A 20,944-nucleotide genomic window follows, 5' to 3' on the forward strand; every position below is an offset into this window, starting at 1 on the left:
ATTTTAGAGCTGGTTGTCAGGGTCTATAAATATTGTTGGCTACAGACGCAGATGTACTTGCTATGGAAAATTTTTTTATGTTTCTCTGTGTAATTTGGTTTCTAAATGTTAATGGGAGCAAAGTAGTGGACACAAAACTGTAGATACACTCCAGAGGACTCCAGGTACACTAATGCTTAGCATTGTTTGTAGGAATTGCCTGTTTGTCTTCCCTTCTGCTCTGTAAGAGACGGGATTATTGACTCTGTATTACAAGATACTGTATTCCCTGTATGTCAATCAATATGTGTCAAATAGCATGGAAATAATGGGCTTAATAAATAATTTTGTAAGAAAGAAGTTTGAAAAAGATACCTCATTGTGATATTGTTTTTAATGGTTCTCAAATGTTCCTACTTTGGTGCCCTTAGAGACTATGGCCAGCACTCAGGCCATTTGTTAAATGACTTAAAAGACATCAAATATGCTTGCATGTGTGTGTGTGTGCGTGAATGAGTGAGTGTGTGTGTGAGTGCCTGTGAGTGTGCATGTATGAGTGTGTGTGTGGAGTGTGCGTGTGTGTGTTCATTTACTTATGCCTTAAACTTCTTGAGTTGAGAAATTCAAAAAGGGTTCTAAGTTTAAAATAGTCAAGTTCTAGCTTTTGGAGCAGAGACTCAATTAGTGGCCCAGGAAAAGAGAGAACTTCACGTCTGTGCTGCTTCCTGTGTTAACTAGTCTGGAAGAGGCTAGGTTATGCCCTGCTTCTGCTGAGCATAGGAAGGAATTGGAAATGATTAACAGTTTAAATAAGCTTTCGTGGGTTCTTCTTTCCTGATAGTTGAGACTTTGAACAAGGCACTGAGAACTCGCCCATGGATGCTGACCACTTGGCTGGGTAGTAACTGGTACTTTTAGCTATTTCTGGAAGTGTTTTAAGTGTAAATCAAGTGTCTTCGGCATAGGTAATAATCAAATTTAACATCCTCCATTCTTATGTTTGCATCTACAGGCCAATATTTTCTACTTAAAATGCATCATTATTTGGTTGCAGCTTCCTGGCAGCTTTGCACTTGATTAGAATTCAACTTTTTAAATGAACTGTTTAGTCTTGTTAATAGGCAGAAAACCGCTGCTTATTCTTGGAACCAAATTAGGGAAGTTGGCTTCTTTCTGAGAAAGCTATGGTAGTCTGGAGGGATTTAGTTAAATGTGAATTTGGTCAATTAGCCTTGTCGCTGTTTTTTTTTTTTTTTTTTTTTTCCTTTGGTTTTTGGTTTTTCAACAGGGTTTCTCTGTAGCTTTAGAGCCTGTCCTGGAACTTGCTCTCTAGATCAGGCTGGCCTAGAACTCACAGAGATCCCGGTTTCCACTGCCCAAGTGCTGGATTAAAGGAGTGCTTCACCACCTCCCAGCTGCCTTCCTTCACACTGTAAACACAGCAGCAAATGAAGTGGTTTATTTTCCACTGAAGTCTCTACCTACAAGGGAGGCCAAGAAAGGCACAGAGCTGAGCGTTCGTTGTTTTTCAGATACCATAGCTCTCCAAATACACGTTTATCATTCAGTTCTCGAAGATCTCTGAGGTACTGCTCTGTGAAGTAGTAAATCAATGTGATGGATGGGACTTTCATGTCCAGATTTTTATTTCTTTTATGATTTGTGTGGGCTTCTTTTAAAACTGCATGAGTGGACCACTATAATAATGTTATAATCTATAACAATATGCATATGACATATTAAATGATTAAATGAGCAGGGTAGATTGTAATAAGTCATTTCAGATGATCTCATTAATAATGAAAGAAAGTCACTACCATAATCTTGTTTCCAAAAAAACAATGCTAATGTGTTACTGTTAAATTTGCATTTCAGGAGCCTCTGGAGTGCTGTAACTTAGGTTGGCACCACTACCAGTATTTTAAATGCACAGCTCAGTTGACAATCTGAAAGGAAGTTATCTGAATGCATAGACAAAATGTTAGACAACGTTGTTGCCTATATATCTACACAGCAACAGCAACAGATGGTGTCCTGGGAACTTTTCTGTTGTCTCTAGAAATGTTTATACATGCTTATATTGTTGCTTTTGGGGAGCTTTTTTTAAACTATTAAAATGCTTTCAGCTTTAGTGTTATTTTTAATCCTTCCTAGCAATCCTGCAAAGTAGGATGAGTCACGGCTGTCTTGCCCACGTCAGTTGAAAACAGAGAAAGGCTCCCTCATCATCACTCAAAGCTCCATGGCTGAGAGGTTACAGAACTGGAATTTAAAAAGCAAAACTGAGCCGGGCAGTGGTGGCGCACACCTTTAATCCCAGCACTTGGGAGGCAGAGATGGGCGGATCTCTGTGAGTTCGAGGCCAGCCTGGTCTACTGGAGTGCTGGTTCCAGGACAGGCTTTAAAACTACAGAGAAACCCTGTCTTGAAAAACAAAAACAAACAAACAGAAAAAAAAAGCAAAACTGTTGGTTCTTGATGTCTCTTGACCAGTGTACTATGTGAAACAATCATTCAAATATTTTCTGTAAAGTGTACCCAGAGAAGCAATGGAAGGATATTTTGGTGACTTAAAAAAGATCTTTATCAAAAAACAGAAAAAAAAAATATCCCAGCAGGTCAAGATTATTACTAGGGAGAGTAGGGGGTGGGGAGGCTAAGGAAGGACATTGGAGAATATGTGGTGATTTAATAGGAATTTTGAAGAGGAAGAGGAGCCCCTAGGACAGCAGTTCTCTGAGCTTGAGTGCTCCATGCTGAAAGGCCTTTGAATTGTAGCAGATTCTCTGTTGCAGTAGGAATTGGCAAACACTAGTGGAAACTTAAATTGTCTCATGTATGCACATCGGTCTTCAGAGACCAATGTTTATACAATTGAAAAAATTCTTTGGGAGGGGGGGACATTAACTACACTTGTTGTGGGATAATGTGGCCAAAATTTTAGCCTCTTAACCCTCACAAACATTGAGTTCCCTGTGGCTGGAAGAGACCCTGAGAACTTTCCAAACAGGGAAATAATAGAATCCCTCTGGGGAGGTCCCTAAGGTTAGCCTCCAGCAGTGACCTTTGAGCTAACCCAATCAAGGCCTCCTTTCCCCCTCTGAGCTGCCCTATACAGGCCTGCCCATCTGTGCCAGCATGCCCTCCCTTTCGCAGAGTGACTTCAGGCTAACAAAAGAATAAGAGAAGATTCCTCTAACTATGGAATGCTATAAAATACAGCTTTAAAGAATAAAACATGATGTAGGTGGGTCTTCTATCTATCTGTTGCTTTCATTGGTTAATTAATAAAGAAACTGCTTGGGCTGATAGGTCAGAACATATTTGGGCTTTTCCATTTGGGGATATGTTAACTGGATCACCAGTCCCAGTGTTACACACTTCAAATTTCTACCAATTAGCCCTATGTTCAAGCCTTTCTTCTTTCTGCCTGCCTCCCTCCATGCTCATTCTGGTCACGCTCTCCTCCTCGATGAGATGTCGTTACAGGAAAGTAATGGGGTTGCAAAGCCAATGGATCAGAATGCAAACCTGGGTCTGTCACCACACAGGGTTCTCTCCGTGGTCATATGGAAACACGCAAAGGGCCATATTACTGAAATAAAGTGGAGACAATATTAAGTACCTCATAATGGGCATAGTCTAGTACATCAGCAGATTAACTGCAAAAGAGGATTTTGCTTGGCTACACAGAAGGCATTTGCCATCTGCTCTTAGAGTCTACTGAAGGGAGCCTCTTCTGACAAAAAAATCAGAGGAGGAAAACCCTATTCCTGCCAGGTAAACAGCCCTGTGGCCTTCAAGAGGAAGGATGACTCCCTGACTGGTCATGAAAAATACAGAACTGTTTATCATTTCTTCACTGATTGATTGTAAGGAAATAAATGCAAATCACCTTGGCTATGATAACTGCCCTAAGTATTTAAGCTTTTTCCATAGACATCCTTTCCTTCCTGAAAGCGCATTTTGTCTGGTGGCCAACAACGCTAATCTTAGAAAAACTGACTTCTCTGCTTTCTAGAATAATCATCAGACATCATCAGCGAAAATAAAGTTTTTCTTTTAGTTGGCAGAGGGCTACACAGAGACCTGAGAGCTGAATACAGGTATAATTGGTCTTTCTTTTTTTTTTTTTTTTTTTTTTTTGACGTGGTTGCAGTATGAAGTCAAAGGCAGCACCGCTATCAGTTACTGCCATGAGACCATGACTGGATGGGTGCATGATGTCCTGGGCCGGAACTGGGCTTGCTTTACTGGCAAGAAGATGGCAAGTCCTTTGGAGAAGTTTAACGTGAACATGGCAAAGCTTGGAAGTCCCCAGGAAAAGTGAGTTGTGGTGAGGGATGTGTCCACGTAGCTTTGTCTTTTGGTACATGTGGTACGAGTGTGTTCACTTTGAGCAATTGTAATTTTGGCTTATGAACTTAGCCGTGTTACATAAAACTGTACTGGAACTCTATGTGGACTCATGGGAGAAAGGTCATATTTCAACAAGTTTCAATAAAACGGGGAGTGGTTAAAACTAAAATGAATGATCAGAGGAGCAAAATTGTTAATGACTAGTAGAGAAAAATTATTTCACTGGCTGTGGTATAGTAATGTATTTAATATATGTATATGATAATGCTACAGTGAGTGACCAGGTAATGCAACAAACTGGAAATACAGCAAACAGCTGAAGTTAAAGTTCTTGGTATTTCTGTAATGTCAATGCCCAGCAATCACATAGAAGCATAGCAGACTGGGTGGCCTAAAGGAAAGTTTGCTTTGCTGTGCATTTTGAAGGCTACAACTTTGTTTCTTCTTTGCTTGCTGCTGGTGCCTCCTCTCACTATCTCCTTATTTGGTCTTCTTTGCTGTATCCTAAATTTTTTGCCTCAGGACCTTAACTAAGCTAGACCAGTGCCCACGCTAATGACCTAATTTAGCTCTTATCACCTCTTTAAAGAGATGATTCCAAATCCAATCTCAAGCTGAGATATTGAATGTCAGGGTTTTAACTATGGCCTTTTACCTCCCTGCTTATTATTTGAGATTATAATATATTTGCAGTATTTCTCCCTTCCTTATCCAAGGGATACAATTCAACTTATAAAATGCAGTTACTGTGTTCATTCATTCAGGTGTCTGCCATAAGGAACCACACAAAGAAGAATTTCCAGACATTATCAGTTTTGCAAGAGGGAGGACCAACAAATATTTCCTTTTCCATTTTGTGTAGCTGTAAAAGCCATTAAAAGTACACACAGACCCAACAGTCAAGGCCAAGTGACCTTGGTGAGGAGCACCTGCAGCAGAGAGGTCATGGGAGATGTGGCTGGATTGATGACTTACTCTTACCTCTCAGTGGCCAGAATGAAAACGATGCATTCCTCCTTTTGAGTTCAGTTTAAGTGGATTTATATAGCATGGTTCTTTTTTAAAAAAAATATTTTTATAGAAATCTTTTTTAGTTTTTAGTTTCCTTCATTTTTTAAAAAAAATGTGTGCTGCGGTTTTTCCTGCTTGTATGTCAGTGTGCCGCAAACTTGCCTTATGTCCCTGAAGGCCAGTAAAAGACATTTGGCCAGAGTTACAAATCATTGTGTGTTGCCATGTGGGTGCTGGGGATCGAACCCAGGTCCTCTGGAAGAGCAGCTTGTGCTACTAACCTCCAAGCCAGCTCTCCAGCTCTCGTAGCATGGTTCTGTAGCATCATAGTTTCCTAAACGCTGTCCATTTTGTACGCTTTCTGCTGTGCTATACACAGGTAGGCCTGACTAGACCTTTCAAATATTGCACCATTTGGTAAAGAATCTCCCTATAATGCCTTCTACTTAAAATAAACATTTGTGATAAAACTAACTTTAGGATCTCTTACAGCTTTTACCTATTTGTTACCTAACATTCAAGACATTATTTCATCTTGTTTTATTTTATTTATATCTGTTCTTTGAGAATTTCATACATGTATATAATGTATTTTTCTCCTAGACTACCCTCCACTCACCCACGGCAACTTCTCCTAGACTACCCTCCCATGGTCCCTTCAAACTTCATAGCTGTTTCTTTCCTTTGTAGCTCACTGGATCCAGTTTGAACCGCATCCTTCTCTGAGCTGGGCAACTTTTCTGAGGCCACACTCCTGAGGAAACCTGACCCTTCCTCCTCAGCAGCCTCAGCTGGCAGTAGCTCTCAGCTAGGGATGTGGTCACAGGAGTCCCACCCCAAACATACTGGAATGCTGGCTAACTTGATTTTCATTTTAATCTCCTTGACTCTTGAGTGCCAGAAGTAGCCTTTAAGAGCTATAGTGGCATCCTGTCATTGCCGTAATGCATTTATCAGCATACGAAGCTCTCCTGGCTATTATGATCAAGTGAGGGAAGTAGGTAGCAAGCTTCTCAAGACTTTACCAGTCTGGAAAAAGCAGGCTTGATGGAAAATATTTTAAACTCTTTCACTGAACATTTTGAAATTTACTCTTGTGTCTAAAGAAGTTAAAAAAAAAAAAAAAAAAAAAAAAAAAAAAAAAAAAACTTGTCGCTTCTTTTCATTGTTGAGTTAAGGTCCGAATAAGGCTGGAGCACTTGGTAGCTTTTCTAATAAAGGTTGCTTTGCAGCCTCTGGAAAAAGCTATGATTAAAATGGTTATCAACGTGAATGCGCATCTTTCTTTGCAGTGTTCTCCGTTTTCCTGGATCTGTCAAAACACTTTCTCTACAAATGTGAAAGAAAAGTTTCCAGACTGCCTGAATTAGGTGTCTCTTGTGCTGGGCACATCTAATGTTGTCTAACAGAATGTTGGTGACCGTCTTGAATGATGAGTTACAGCTGCTCAACCCTAGAGTGTTTTACAGTGGGAGGATAAGGGTCACTTATATAATTGCTGTCTGTTGACACACAGGTTTGACAAAGGTTGGAATTCGGTGAATAATTAACATAAAAAAAATCATGCTGTTTTTATGTTATTTTTATATCCATGGCCAAGCATTTCATAAAGCAGACAAGTGATTCTCATGTTAGTGTCTGTCTGGATCACATGCGGAACTTATTACAGATTCTGATTTTGGGGATCTGAGCTGAATATTATCCACATTTCTTAAAAGGTCTCAGATATTGCTGCTATTACCAGTTTTTAATACTCAGGGCATAAAGCACCTATGTGGAATAATATTTAGGAACTGTGTACTTATAAAGCATGTGTCCATTATATATACTTTTGTTTCTCTGCTTTAGTTCATGTAGCGTATTATAAATGTGCACTTTGAAAGGGCCCACGTAGGGGCTGGGGGTTGGCTTGGCAGGTAGAGTACCTATCTAGTATACACAGAGTCCTGGATTCTGCACTCAGCGCTGCATTAGCCAGGCATGGTGATGCGTGCCTCTAACCCCATCATCACTCAGAAAGTAAAGACTGGAGGAGCAGAAGTACAAAGCCATCTTTGGGTGCATAATGATTTTGAGTTCAGAGCACGTCTCAATAAACAAACAAACAAACAAATAAATAAATAAATAGGGCATGCAGAAAAGCTAATACTCTCTGCCTACTAAAAAAATAAATAGGGCTGCCAGGTGGTGGTGGTGCTCGCCTTTAATCCCAGCACTCAGGAGGCAGAGGCAGGTTCTGTGAGTTTAAGGCCAACCTGGTCTACAAGAGTTAGTTCCAGAACAGGCTCCAAAGCTACAGAGAAACCCTGCCTTGAAAATAAATAAATAAATAAATAAATAAATAAATAAATAAATAAATAAATATTTAAAAATAAATTATATATACTTTTACAAAAATTAATTTTGTATAAACTGTACCTTTTAAAATTAATGCAATGTAAACTCTCTTTACATCACTAAATAATCTTCTATATATTCTCTAGCATGAAATACATATAAATGAAGTGTCATTTGCATTAATAAGTTCCTTATTTTAGGACACTGATGTAGGTTGTTTCGAATCTATCACTAGCATATAAGTATTCTACTGAATGTTGTCATACATCCTGCTTGGCTAACTTGAAGTTTTGTAGGAGACATAACAGCTTTCAGCCCTTCTGTGTTCCTCAGAGACCACACCACTCCCCACCCTGATGCACGGTGTGAGTATCAGTTTTCCTGGTGAGTAGTTTTACCAGAGAAGACTACATCTGAAGCTCTGGCCTTTTCCCACAGACACTCCAATAGGCTCTACAGTTACGACCACAGCTTTGTGAAGGCCATCAACACTGTTCAGAAGTTTTGGACCGCAACCACCTACAAGGAATACGAGAAACTGAGCCTGAGAGATCTGGTCAGGAGAAGTGGTGGCCACAATCAAAGGATCCCAAGGTAACACGCCACCTCCCTTGTCACTAGTCACTTCAGTACTAAAGGTCACCCTCCCTCCACTCAAGCCCCACCTGGATGGCTCATCTTTGAACTAGCAGTCCAAGATTTTCCTCCACCTTCCTTCATACTCAAGTGTATTTGCCCAAGTTGTGTTTGGGGGTCTTTCCTGTGCTGTTGGTTTACATCCATTCCCCACTCTCTTTATTCCTGTATCTTGTCTTGTCTCTTCTTATTGTCATTTTTAGTCATTCTTTGAAGTGTTGCCAGTTTCACTTTCCTGTCCCCAGCTACAGTTGTTACAGACTGCAATCTAATGACTATACTCATGCTTGGTACCCGAGGTCATCTAAATGGGACCATAACTGTGTTACTATGTAACCTGCTTTCGAAAACTATGATAAACATTCTTAGAAACTTTTTTTTTATATTACCTCCATTTTATCCCACCACTATCTCTCAGCTTGCTAATCATAACTGTCAAATTTGCCACTGAAAAAAATCTGAAATCTAGGTGCTTTAAGGTCCAGGAAAAAATAATAACTCCTTATTTCTCAGTACACCTCCACCCCTCCCCACCTCCTTGGCTTTGGTAGCATTTGCCAGTTTTTGTTTGGATACCTCATCTTCCTGCTTTGGGAAGATATATTGTTTTGTATTCCTCTGAGTAAAAATGTGAGTATTCTACATTCCCTTTCTAGAACTGTGGCTGGCTCTAGATAGGAGTGGATTTGTGGTATCTTAGCATTTGTTAAGCATCTGAGGCTATTCCTGTGATGTCAAGCTTTTCTTCAGAAGAAATCATCATGGTTAAAGACAAGGGAATTAGAGACGAATAGAGAGATTATGGGGTTGATAAGTTATTTAGGATGATTATTTTCTCTTGATATGAAAATATTCTTCCATTCTCAAGACATTCATAGGATATTCCTGGATATTTATAGAATCTGTGATTTTTTTTTTATATAATTGAAATAAGCCATCCATTCAAAGATGGAGTTCTTTGAACTAGCTGAGATATACCTCTAACTTTTGTGCCTGTGGACTAATAACCCATGTTCAATGAAATTTTTTAAACTATGAGACACTGTGGACTTTTTCTTATCCAACTAATAACACCCTTCCCATAATTGCGCCCCTTTCAAAAGACTGTGCTATGGTATTTCTCAAAGCCTGTTCTAGAGGCTTCTAGTGCATGAGTTGCTTTGGTCAAAACTGGGACAGAGAATGTATCATAGTATCCCCTTCCTGGATTTATTAAGCAGAGTTCGAATGATCTATGAGAAAACACTGAGACTTACTTGTTTAACAGAAACCTAAAACAAAAAAAATTCACAAAGGAAGCAGGGGCTTGCTCTGTCTGAGACTGTGGCTTCAAGCTACAGTTCTGTCATGTGTTACATGATATGTTTCAGGGGGACTCTTTTTCCTCTTAGACTCTGTCTGCACACCAGCTGATGTATTATGAAAAGTTATTACCATTAGAGTGCCATAGAAAGTTTAAGATAGAAACAAAAGTCATATGGAGAAGGAACTATGAAAGCAAATACGGAACTCTGACTGCATGATTTCTAGTAGTTTTTTTTTTGTCTAAGTTGATTCTGCTGTAAATATGTAGTTGTGTAGTAGAGTCTCGTATTATTAAGCTGAGGCTTTAGAAGCAGGCAGCTGCTGCAATCACACACAAATACTATCACTTCTGAGCAACTCGCTGATACAGAGATTTCACTCTACACAGACACCCATTCTGAAACAGACATTTCAACAGATCCCTAAAGTATTGAGGCCCAAGGCATTAAGACCAGATAATGGGCAGTAACTCTAACGTGTTTCTAATTCTCATGTTAGTACCCTAAACTCCTCTTTCTCTTTTTGTTTGTGCCCATATAATGTTGCTTCCCAACTCTTATTTTCTTAAGTATGTGTGTGTTATGACCAAATGCTCTTCCTTATTGGATGGAAGAAAGACAGAAGTTAGCGCTTCAATGTATAGTTTGTACCGGAAGTCATATCACAGTGCCAGTATCTCATTTAGTACTCTTAGTGACGTGTACGATGGTGGCAGTAGTTATCATAGTTACTATTTACGTTTTTGAGTTATTCTTATTATTGTATTGAATTTTTGTAAAGATTCTTTAAGATAGGTATGAGTGTATCTATTTTCTTAAGAATAAACAGTAGTAAGCCGGGCGGGGGTGACCTATGCCTTTAAATCCCAGCACTCGGGAGGCAGAGGCAGGTGAATCTCTGTGAGTTCGAGGCCAGCCTGGTCTACAAGAGCTAGTTCCACGACAGGCTCCAAAGCTACAGAGAAACCCTGTCTTGAAAAACAAAACCAAAAACAACAACAACAACAAAAAGAATAAACAGTAGTTTGTGACATTACAGTTTTTTTGCAGAATGTCACATAGTAAGTGTGAAGACGTCGCTACCTCTTGTCAAACACCAGTTAGTCCAATGTTTTCTCTAAAAACATCTAAATGACAATCTTTAACCTGGGTATCCTTTCTTGATCAATGTATCCCAAAAGTAAGAGAATGTTACTGTTTAAGTATATTAAAAGTAGCTTTCACGGTACAAGGAAAATGAGTAGATCCTGAACATCTGTCATAACTGAACACTCTTTGTGCAGCCGAGCTATGTAACTGACATATTGCATAATGGCCACGTTGAGCCACTCATGGGACAAGTGATCTTTGGTTCTCCATGAAGACACTAGCTTCTGTGGCTTAAACCTTGGAATCAAAGGCTAGGAGATGATCTTCTAAGGAAAGACTTTATGTTGGTATTAAATATATCTATATATTTCCATTCTAGGCCCAAACCTGCCCCGATGACTGCTGAAATACAGAAACAGATCTTAAATCTACCAGAATCTTGGGACTGGAGAGACGTAAATGGTGTCAATTTTGTTAGCCCTGTCCGTAACCAAGGTAAAACTAGCAACAGTTTGAGTTTTCATCAAGTTGCCCCAAGCTGTTGATAATTGAGTGCTCATTGTATATTAGGCTCTAGAGTGGACTTAAGGACACAGGAAGGGATGGCATGGTCTTTCTACTTTAATAAACAGATGGAGACCACTTGCTGTGGAGACTGAGGAAGGAGAACTGCCAATTGGTAGGTAGCCTACACTACAGAGTGTATTTAAAAAAAGATAATTAAAAAAAAAAAGTGCCCTTTGAATTCTTACTCACTTCCTTTGCGTTAATGACCAAATTTGCTAAAAATTTCCCAGAGGTCAACATTCCTCAGAATGGATTTCATCAGAGTAGACCTCACTTACCTGGCTGCTAGGAGACTCTTCTGTGGAAAGAAATAATTGATTTTTTCTCTGATAATTTTTATTACTTTATAAATAATAGGAATCAAAATTTCCACTTCCTCCCCTCCTACCACTTCTCTTCCTTTCCCCCTACCTCCCCCTCCCCCTCCATTAAACTGGTCTTCTTTCCGATGGAAGTTAAGCTGGTTTGTTGACTCTCTTCTGCTATCTGTCCTCCTGTTTCTCCCGCTATGTGATCTTTAATCACTAAACAAGCTTAGATTTCTTAAGCTCTATATGGATATTTCAATTTATTTTATATCAAAATATGGCTTCCAATAGAAAGGACTGACTCAGTTTCCTAAGCCATGAGTTGATTTAGCTTTGCAATTATAAAACTCCCTTTAACTGCACTTGATGACAGAGAATCTTACTTTCCTAACTTTAACTCAACAATTGCATCGAGACTCATTACAGATTATATAACCAATCTCCGGCTATAAAGCTTTCTGGAAAAAAAAATGGTATTGCTAAAATGAGTTTCAAAGATAAAATAAATTCCAAAGTGGTTACCTTACGACTGAAAGGATATTAGGTCAGATTCCAGCAGTGGCATGTAAATACCTCTTGGGGCCAATAAGGACAGCCCAAGAGAACCTGGACTCTCAAACAATTCCCTGGAATCGTGAATGTGCTAACCAGTCATTCAGCTGCAGAGGATTTAAAGTTTAACTGATCATCAGACAGACCAGGTGCTGGCTAGTGTTTTGTCAACGTGACACAAACTAGAGTCTTGAGAAGAGGGAACCATAGAAGCAACAATGCCTCCACCAGCTTGTGGGCAAGTCTGTAGGGCATCTTCTTGATGGATGACTGATGTGGGAAGGTCCAGATCACTGTGGGAGGTACCACCCATGAGCCTAGTGGACCAGGGTGCTATTAGAAAAGCTGAACAAGCCATAAAAAGCAAGCCAGTAAGCAGACCTCTTTAATGGCTTCTGCATCAGTCCCTGCTTCAAGTTTCTACCCTGATTTACCTTTATAATAAACCATTAACTGGAAATGTAAGATGAAATGGTCCCTTTCTTCCCCAGGTTGCTTTTAGTCATGGTGTTTACCACAGCAGTAGAACTCTAACTTAGAGTTTCTGTGCCTACTTGACAGACTGGAGAAGTAAGGAATGCCCTGTGTTGACGTCATTATTGGCAGTCTGGAACGTAGCAACTAGTAAATGACGTGAACTGCTGATGCCTTGATACTGCATCTCTCATTGCTTATAGTATTTACTATGTTAGGGAGCGTGTGTGTATGTGTGTGTGTGTGTGCTGTATATGCATGTATGTGTTGTTGCATTCACATGCGTCTTTGAGACCAGAGGTTGCTAAGGGTTTCTTTCTCATCACACCACCTTATTGCTTGGAACATCATCTCTCACTGACCCTGGTGCTCACCATTTTGGCCAGGCGGGCTGCCCAGAAAGTCTCCTACCTGCTTCCATCAACCCAGTTCTGCGGTTACCAGACTTGCGCTGCCACACCCAGTGCTCTTGTGGGTCCTGGTAATCGGAACCAGGTTTTTGTGTTTTCATAACAAGCACTTTGCCCATTAAGTCCTTTCTCCATCCTTCCTTTCAGAAGCTTTTTAATAATAGCAGAGTATTTAAAGATTAATAGCTTTTGTTCACAAGCTTTAGAGTTTAGAAGGATATGCAAGCAAAATATTAAAGTACAGCATGAGACAATTACATTAATAAAGGAATTGTGGAACCCGGTGGGGAAGGGTAGAGTTTACCCTCGCATGTGTGGCTAACAGGTGAGGTGAGACAGCCAGCCAGGGGAAGGAAATGAGCCATTCTGAAGGAAGTTCTTTGACATGGCTTCCTGGGACATTAGTAAAAGCTCGTATGGTCCCCAAACCTCCCCATTCTCTTCCTGTTAATTGAGGTCCTTGAAAATGCTCCACTTTCATGATTCTAGTGTTCTATACAGTACAGAATTCTAAATTGGCCACAGTTGAGGGAATTCACTTTTCTTCAGTGCGTGAAAAAAATTAAGGTTAAAGTTAAAGGAACTATTGGAAAGGCAAGTGAAGTTTTACATTTACACTTTCAAACAGCTTTTTAAAATGCCTTCTTTATAGCTAGATTAACTTAGAGGTGGGAGTGGGGAGAGAAGGTAGGAAACTCAGCGAAGTGGATTTACCTTGTCTTCCACCAGGTCTTATTGCATCTGGGAGAAGGAGAGTGGCTCTCCAGGGTCATATTAGGTAATGGGGAGGGCTTTCCTGTTATTTAAAATCCACTCTATTCAAGTCCTGGTTATAAATGTTCATTAGAGCAGGAAGACAAGGCCCTTAAATTGTTCACTCTACCTAATTTATCTTTGTACTAAGATGCAAAGAAATGCCAAAGGCTAAGTGCCTTGCTCTGGGTCACGTGGCTAATGAGGGGCAAAGCAAGAGAGGCGAGAACTGGCTCTCTTCCGTGCTACAGTAGTGTCTTACCCACTGCTGGAGGATGTGAACTACGGAGACACAGTGTTCTATCTCTATGTAGAAGGGGGAGGGGGGCGGTCCCATGCAGAACTTTCTAAAAGACAGACCCCTTCTTATTTATTGCATTATATCTGTCTAAAATACTATGTTTCTTTTGGAATCCAGACGGGGTTTTCTGTTTGAGAGGAGGCAATGATTGTCTCAGCAGTTGCCAGTCTTTCCAGAAAGTCAGGGACATAAGGACTTTTCACATTCCTGTAATTTCAAAGCAAAGCACTTTCTGAGCCGCAGGGCCATTCTTGTGACCTGTCCCTCCTATCATAGCGGATGGTCAGATAACGTGGGTTTAATGATTAATACTTACGAGCTTTGTCTCCATGGCTGTTACAGCCTGGGGAAGCTGGGTGGCTAATGTCTCCAGCGAGCAGTAGTGACTCTGGTTATTTGTTCACAATCCGTTCTTTGATTTTCCCTTGGCTAAAGGAAGAGTTCCAAGGAAGTATTTTCTAGATGGCTTGGAAGCCGCAAAGTTGAAGTTAATATTCTATGTACTTATTGATTGTGCGTGACGAGGAGAGACAATCGGAAACAGACTGTTGCAAAAGCCAAACAAGAGAAGAAAATACGTGATTTTCTTGGTCGTTCTGTGAATAAGGTCGATAACAGTCTGTCCCCTTACAGTTTGTTTTCGCCCTTCATGAATAAACAAAATAGTGATTGAAATTTACAATCATTAAAAAAGAAATGCAAAGGCCCCTAGTCCAGCACAAAGAGAAAATAAAATGCTAACATCTGCTATTGGTTAGCTCAGCGGTTCTCAGCCTTCCTAATGCTGTAACCTTTTTAAAAATACAGTTCCTCAAATTGTGTGGCTGGTGACCCCCAAGCATAAAATTATTTTCATTACTACTTCATAACTGTCATTTTGCTACTGTTATGAGTTGTATTGTAAATAGCTATGTTTTCCAGTGGTCTTAGGTGACCTCTGTGAAAGGGTTGTGTGACCCCCTGCAAGGGGATACCACCCACAGACTGAGAACCAGTGGGTTAGCTGTAGGCTCAGGTCGTGGTCTCAGTTCTAGGTCTTGGTTATTAAGTGAGGAGACTGTAGACTAGTGGCTTCTAAGTCACCATTGCAGGTGTTTACCTTCTCGTCTTCATGATTTAGATGATCCCTCAGCAGCAAGAGCAGTGTATAAAACTGATAAACAGGAGACTTTTAGAAGGGAGAATTTGTGGGAGCGTCAGACATGACAGGAGTTAAGAAGAAATGAGACTTTTGGAAGATTAGGGTGAGGGTCTTATGACGCTGGGACCTGTTAGAAGACTCACACATGAGGACCCAAAGTTCTGCTTTCTCAAGGGCTCAGAAATAAATGATTGATAGTTTGCCTTGAATTTGCTTCATTTCTGGGTTGCAAGAATGTGCCTACTTGTTATCTCTTGACTCATTCTTTCCACAAACACGCTCTGAACTGCTTTCCGGTGTCACGTGGCAAGATAAAGAGCCCTTGAGGAAACACCCAGCTGAGTGCAAGGAACAACAATCTAAGTATTTCAAGCAGGGTTTATGATGGTGGAGTTTGAACAGTGTCTTGGCTATTCTCTCCCTCCAGTGGGGATTCATAAATCATTACCTGGAGAAGGAAAGTTAGTATTCTTGTTAACATTTCAAAGCATAATAGCTTCATAGTACTTTTCTGTACAGAAGGTAGCTACCAAATTATTAATAATCAGATTTATTGAACATACCTCTACGCAAAATTAGTTAAATTGACTTCACAAATCTTTAGATTCATAGTGGAATGCTGAGCACTTAATAGTTTTGTGAAGCTAATATAATAAATTGAATGATATACATCTTGTGTAGAGCTGGTTTTATCTTGGATTTGCTATAGGGTAATCTTTGTAGCGAAGGCAAAGATGAGGGAGGCTGTGGGAAAATAGAAATATAAAGCTATATTGGTTTGTTTAAAGATTATAGCAAGGGGAAGTCCAGTTTTACAATATTTTGTTACATATGCTTGTTTCTTTTATCCATGCAATTTGAGGAAACCGAAATATAGCATTGCTTTTATACACCATCTCAGCATATAGCTTTTCTCCTTTTCTTATAATGGTAACTGTCTGCACAGCAGACACTTCTAATAAATTCATTTGGCCCTGTCCAGTAAGTCCCGGGGTGCCTTTTCCAGGACACCAATCCCAGTCATAAGGACTCCTCCAATTGTTAGAATCAGAGCTCGGAACAACATAAATTTTGGCGAACTCAAACTTTCCACTGCATTAGAGATTTTTTTTTTAAGTTTAGCTCACATGTGTCCCACCATATTTCTCCCAGTCTGTTGGCTAAATCTATTATAGACATAAACCCACTCGTCACTGTCATGTATCTCAGGATCAGAGCTTGAAAATTCAGTCTTCTATATATATATATATATATATTGTACTGATTTTTGTTTAAAAAATTTATTATAAATCTATACTAAGGTGTCTCATTCACTCAGGTTTTCATGTTTCTTTGTGAGATTATAAATAAATAATATATGTATATATTGTTTTTTCTTCATCTACAGAATCTTGTGGAAGCTGCTACTCATTTGCCTCTATGGGTATGCTAGAATCAAGAATCCGTATATTAACCAACAATACTCAGACCCCAATCCTGAGTCCTCAAGAGGTTGTATCTTGTAGCAAGTACGCCCAAGGTAAAAACTATATTTCAGAGCTATGTCATGAGCTATATGGCTGCATGTCAGCAAATATCACTGGCAAAAGTAAAGGGGTGGCCTATCAGAAAAGTACAGTGTCTGTATTCAGAAAGCCCTGGTGTGAATCTAGCCCCACCAATTACCAGTGGACAGTTTATCATGGAATCTCCTGCTTCCTACAGTGAGCTGTCAATATACCAAGCGAGTACTGCCTCTTACAATATCACCTAACAGTGCACAAAACTCTACAAAAGCAGGCATATGAGCAAATTTTCTTAGGAAATCACACAGTTTTTAAGCATTGCAACTTTCGGTTCCAATGGTGGTCTTTTTTTCACGATCCAGTTCCTAATAAAGCTATAATATCTATTTGTTTCTAAGAGAATTTAACATTCTATACTTAGCCTTTCGGAACTGGCTGTAGAAAAGAGCCAGATATGATTTAGAAGAAAATCCCATTTAAAATACTACCATTGTAAAGTTTCCTGATGCCAGTCTAGAGGTGGCTACTGGTCTCCGGTGAAACTGCTGCCGGCTCACTATAGTGAGCTGTTCTTTCTCTCGGCGCTACTACACTGCCGTGTTGTGCAGTCTAGACCCCGGGAGGTGGAAGCTATCAAGTTTCCTTATGCTCGTGAAGTACAATTAGGCAACAGAAACAAAAGCTAAGTAGCTACAAGGATGAGAATAACGATAGAGGTACAAAGCTACTGAGGATGAAGATGGGAGAGTTGATTTAGAAGGAATCAGTGGGGGGTATCTATATGGCAATGACAGCACTCACTAAAGTGACTGTCTTTATGTGAAGTGACTACACATTGAGGGTGGCACTGTCACCGTCTACATTTTCCAGATAAATAAGCAGAGGTACCGAGGTATTCAATGGTTCACAGAGTTTTGGATTCGAACCTATTTTGGTTTCCGAGCCTCCATCACTCAACCTCTATGCTAGAGTTGCTACATTCCTTACTAGGTGTTAAGTGAATGCCTCGTAAAGCTATATGGTCGGGGATTGTTAGAGGAAGGGAGAATGGGGTGATTCTTTAAACCCAGAAAAACTTCCAGGGAACATAGAAGAAAAAAGCAGGACATAGCGGAAGTTGGGCCCGCCTTCTTCCAGCGGAAATGTAATAACCATGTGTGTTTTCCATCCGTAGGTTGTGATGGTGGGTTCCCGTACCTCATTGCAGGAAAGTATGCCCAAGATTTTGGGGTGGTGGAAGAAAACTGCTTCCCTTACACAGCCACAGATGCTCCCTGCCAACCGAAGGAGAACTGTCTCCGCTACTATACTTCACAGTACTACTACGTGGGTGGTTTCTACGGTGGCTGCAATGAAGCCCTGATGAAGCTTGAGCTGGTCCAGCACGGGCCCATGGCGGTTGCCTTTGAAGTCCATGACGATTTCCTGCACTACCACAGTGGCATCTATCACCACACCGGGCTCAGTGACCCTTTCAACCCCTTCGAGCTGACAAATCACGCTGTTCTGCTCGTGGGTTATGGAAGGGATCCGGACACGGGTATCGCCTACTGGATTGTGAAGAACAGCTGGGGTACCCAATGGGGAGAGAGCGGCTACTTCCGGATCCGCAGAGGAACTGATGAGTGTGCCATTGAGAGTATAGCCGTGGCGGCCGTGCCCATTCCTAAACTGTAGGGCACAGTGTTCTGTACGGATCCTCGTTACCTATACAATGATTTCATCACAGGCTTGAGACTCCTACAACAGCAATTTCAGAAGTGGGTTTCCATGAAGAGTGTTGCCTTCAAATTTAAAACCGCCTTTGATTTTTTTTTTCTTTTCATATTCTCTACCAACCACTGAACTACTTTTTAAAGTACTTAGTTAAGTAAGACTTTTGTGAGCAATAGTTAAGTTGCCACATAGTGAATTTTGCTGGTCATTTGCAAGGCAACCAGATGTTTCATGTAAAAAATCTATGTATAAGCGTAGGTTTGTTTTTAAATCACAAAATCGTATGAAAACACAGTGCAAATTTTAAAGATTTTAAAATAAATGTTCTTTCAGTCGGTGCTGTGAAATTTCTGTGTGTTTCAGGGAATTTCTGTCAGTGAGTCCTTCCCTTCGAAGCATCTCTGCCCCATGGGAGTACCTCTTTAAGGAGGAAAAACACTGAAAATATTTTGTGTAGAGAACAACCTAAGGATCAGGGGGGAGATGAGAGGTCGGCTGCAAAAGTGTTTGCTGTGCAGATGGGAGGACCTGAGCTCAGCCTTCAGGATCCCTGCCAGAAAACTGAGCCAGACATGCTGATATTTTGTAATCACAGCCGAGGGAGGCAGGGACAGGTGGATCCCTGGAGTTCGCTGATCACTCAGCGTAGCTAAATGGACAAGTTCCAGGTCCCTGAATGACCTGTGTCAAAGCCGAGTTAGACAGTGTTCCTGAGAAGTCATAGACAAGGTTGAATTCTCCCCTCTGGCTTTGGTACCTGCTTGTGCTTCTGCACACACATAAACACACAAGTAAAAATAAAATGAAACACTTTTGTTGTTGTTGTTTTGAGACAGGGTTTCTCTGTAGTTTTGGAGCCTATCCTGGAACTAGCTCTTGTAGACCAGGCTGGCCTCGAACTCACAGAGTTCCACCAGCTTCTGCCTCCCTAGTGCTGGGGTTAAAGGCGTGCACCACCACCGCCCAGCTAAAACAAAACCTTTTAAACTTCTGACAAGGGTTATCTTCTGACAAGACCTAGTGAACCCTCAGATCCATACAGGAAATAAAGAGGAAGTTTTTATAATGTTTTTGTGACTGTTACCAAATACAATTTTATTTTTATTAATGCCTGCTTTTTTCCTTTGTTAGAGCTGTGTGAAGTCTGAAATATAATTGCTAATAGTCATTAAATGCTTTAGGAAATTTTGGAGGGCATATTAGAGATTTGGTCCCCACTGGCTGTGGACACCACTTCTTACAATTACCCTGAGTTAAGAACATAGTTTTTGAAGAGACCCTAACTTTTCAGGCAGTCAGAGGAATAGTGAAGAACAAGAGCTCAAGTACTTGTACAAGTATTCTGTACTAAAAGTGAAGATAAATCTCTACCTGGGTGAGGGGAGCAAATTTTCTAATAAGGCAGACAGCATCTTCCCCCACTGTGGTTGATGGAATTCAGTACTGGCAGTTCTTAAGTGGCGTACCGTCTTTCCAGACTGCTCAGCCATCCAGCAAAGGTTTGTTAGATAGATTTTGTTTATAGTAGCACCAAAAAAAAAAAAAAAAAATCATAGTCTGCAGACACACGGAAGTCTGGAAAAACCAGAATGAGTTCTTTGGCAAACCTTCCCAAACACATTCCCAGAAAATCTACAGAACATGTTCAAAGGACAAAGGTGGGGAAAATCGAATTGAACTTTCTAATTCTGGCACAGCCCAGAGCCATAATGTCCAGAATCTTCCTGGTTCTGCCTGATAATTTGCTAAATTCTAGGAACTTTCCTTACCCAGTCTATGCATTCATTTTTGAATCTGTGAAATGGATAGTTTTTATTTTACTTATGAGTCTTGATACACAGATCTGCCTTTTTAATCTTAATTAGAACAGATTGCACCACCTTCCCCCTTCCTTACCCAATTCTCTCCCACCACCCCCTCCCATGCTCCCTGTTCTCAAATTGATGACCCCATTTTCTTTGATCATTATTGTTACACGTATATGCGTAAATATAGGACTACAACTTACTGAGTCCATTTTTGATGTCTGTGTCTATATGGCTTGGGGGCTAACCATGTTGTATTGTATAGCCAGGTTGGAGCCTCAACCCTGAGAGAGATTAGTTCTCCTTCTCCCTGTAGTCATTAGGTGTCTGTAGTGTTTTTGTCTTGAGGTGGGACCATATGAGTGAGACTGAGGTCCCCCCCTCATCGCTCCGTTCTTCATTGGCATGTCCTTTGATACTGCCATTGTCCACAGTCTTATTTCTGCAAACATTTGTATGGCAGACTTTGACAGCTATCCTCCTGGTGTTTTGGCTCCTCAGTCTTTCTACCAGCTCCTGTGCACGTTGCCTGAGACAGATGCAGGAACTATGATGATTGTTACTCTGAGTTCTCTACTTTTAAGTTCTTATCCTAAGACATGAAAGATTTTCAGTTGCCTTCTAAATTGGACTTGGATGGTAGTGTATGCCTGTAATCCCAGCACTCCTGAGGCAAAGGCAGGCAGGTTCTGTGAAT

The 20,944-nt window shown here is 40.5% G+C and overlaps 1 protein-coding gene across 1 annotated transcript in view; it reads left to right on the forward strand.

Annotated features, from left to right (window-relative positions):
- Nucleotides 1-18,779, forward strand: part of Ctsc (cathepsin C) — a 31,331-nt gene extending 12,552 nt beyond the window's left edge. The window contains exons 3-7 of the mRNA XM_050127225.1: nt 4,139-4,305; nt 8,125-8,280; nt 11,095-11,210; nt 16,609-16,740; nt 17,901-18,779. Coding sequence (XP_049983182.1) covers nt 4,139-4,305; nt 8,125-8,280; nt 11,095-11,210; nt 16,609-16,740; nt 17,901-18,403 — 1,074 coding nt within the window. The 3' untranslated portion in view covers nt 18,404-18,779. The remainder of the gene's footprint in view (nt 1-4,138; nt 4,306-8,124; nt 8,281-11,094; nt 11,211-16,608; nt 16,741-17,900) is intronic.
- The last annotated feature ends 2,165 nt before the right edge of the window (nt 18,780-20,944 follow it).

The sequence above is a fragment of the Alexandromys fortis genome, unplaced genomic scaffold (assembly GCF_014885135.2).
Source record: "Alexandromys fortis isolate MF-2015 unplaced genomic scaffold, M_Fortis_MF-2015_v1.1 scaffold_272, whole genome shotgun sequence".
Taxonomy (NCBI): Eukaryota; Metazoa; Chordata; class Mammalia; order Rodentia; family Cricetidae; genus Alexandromys; species Alexandromys fortis.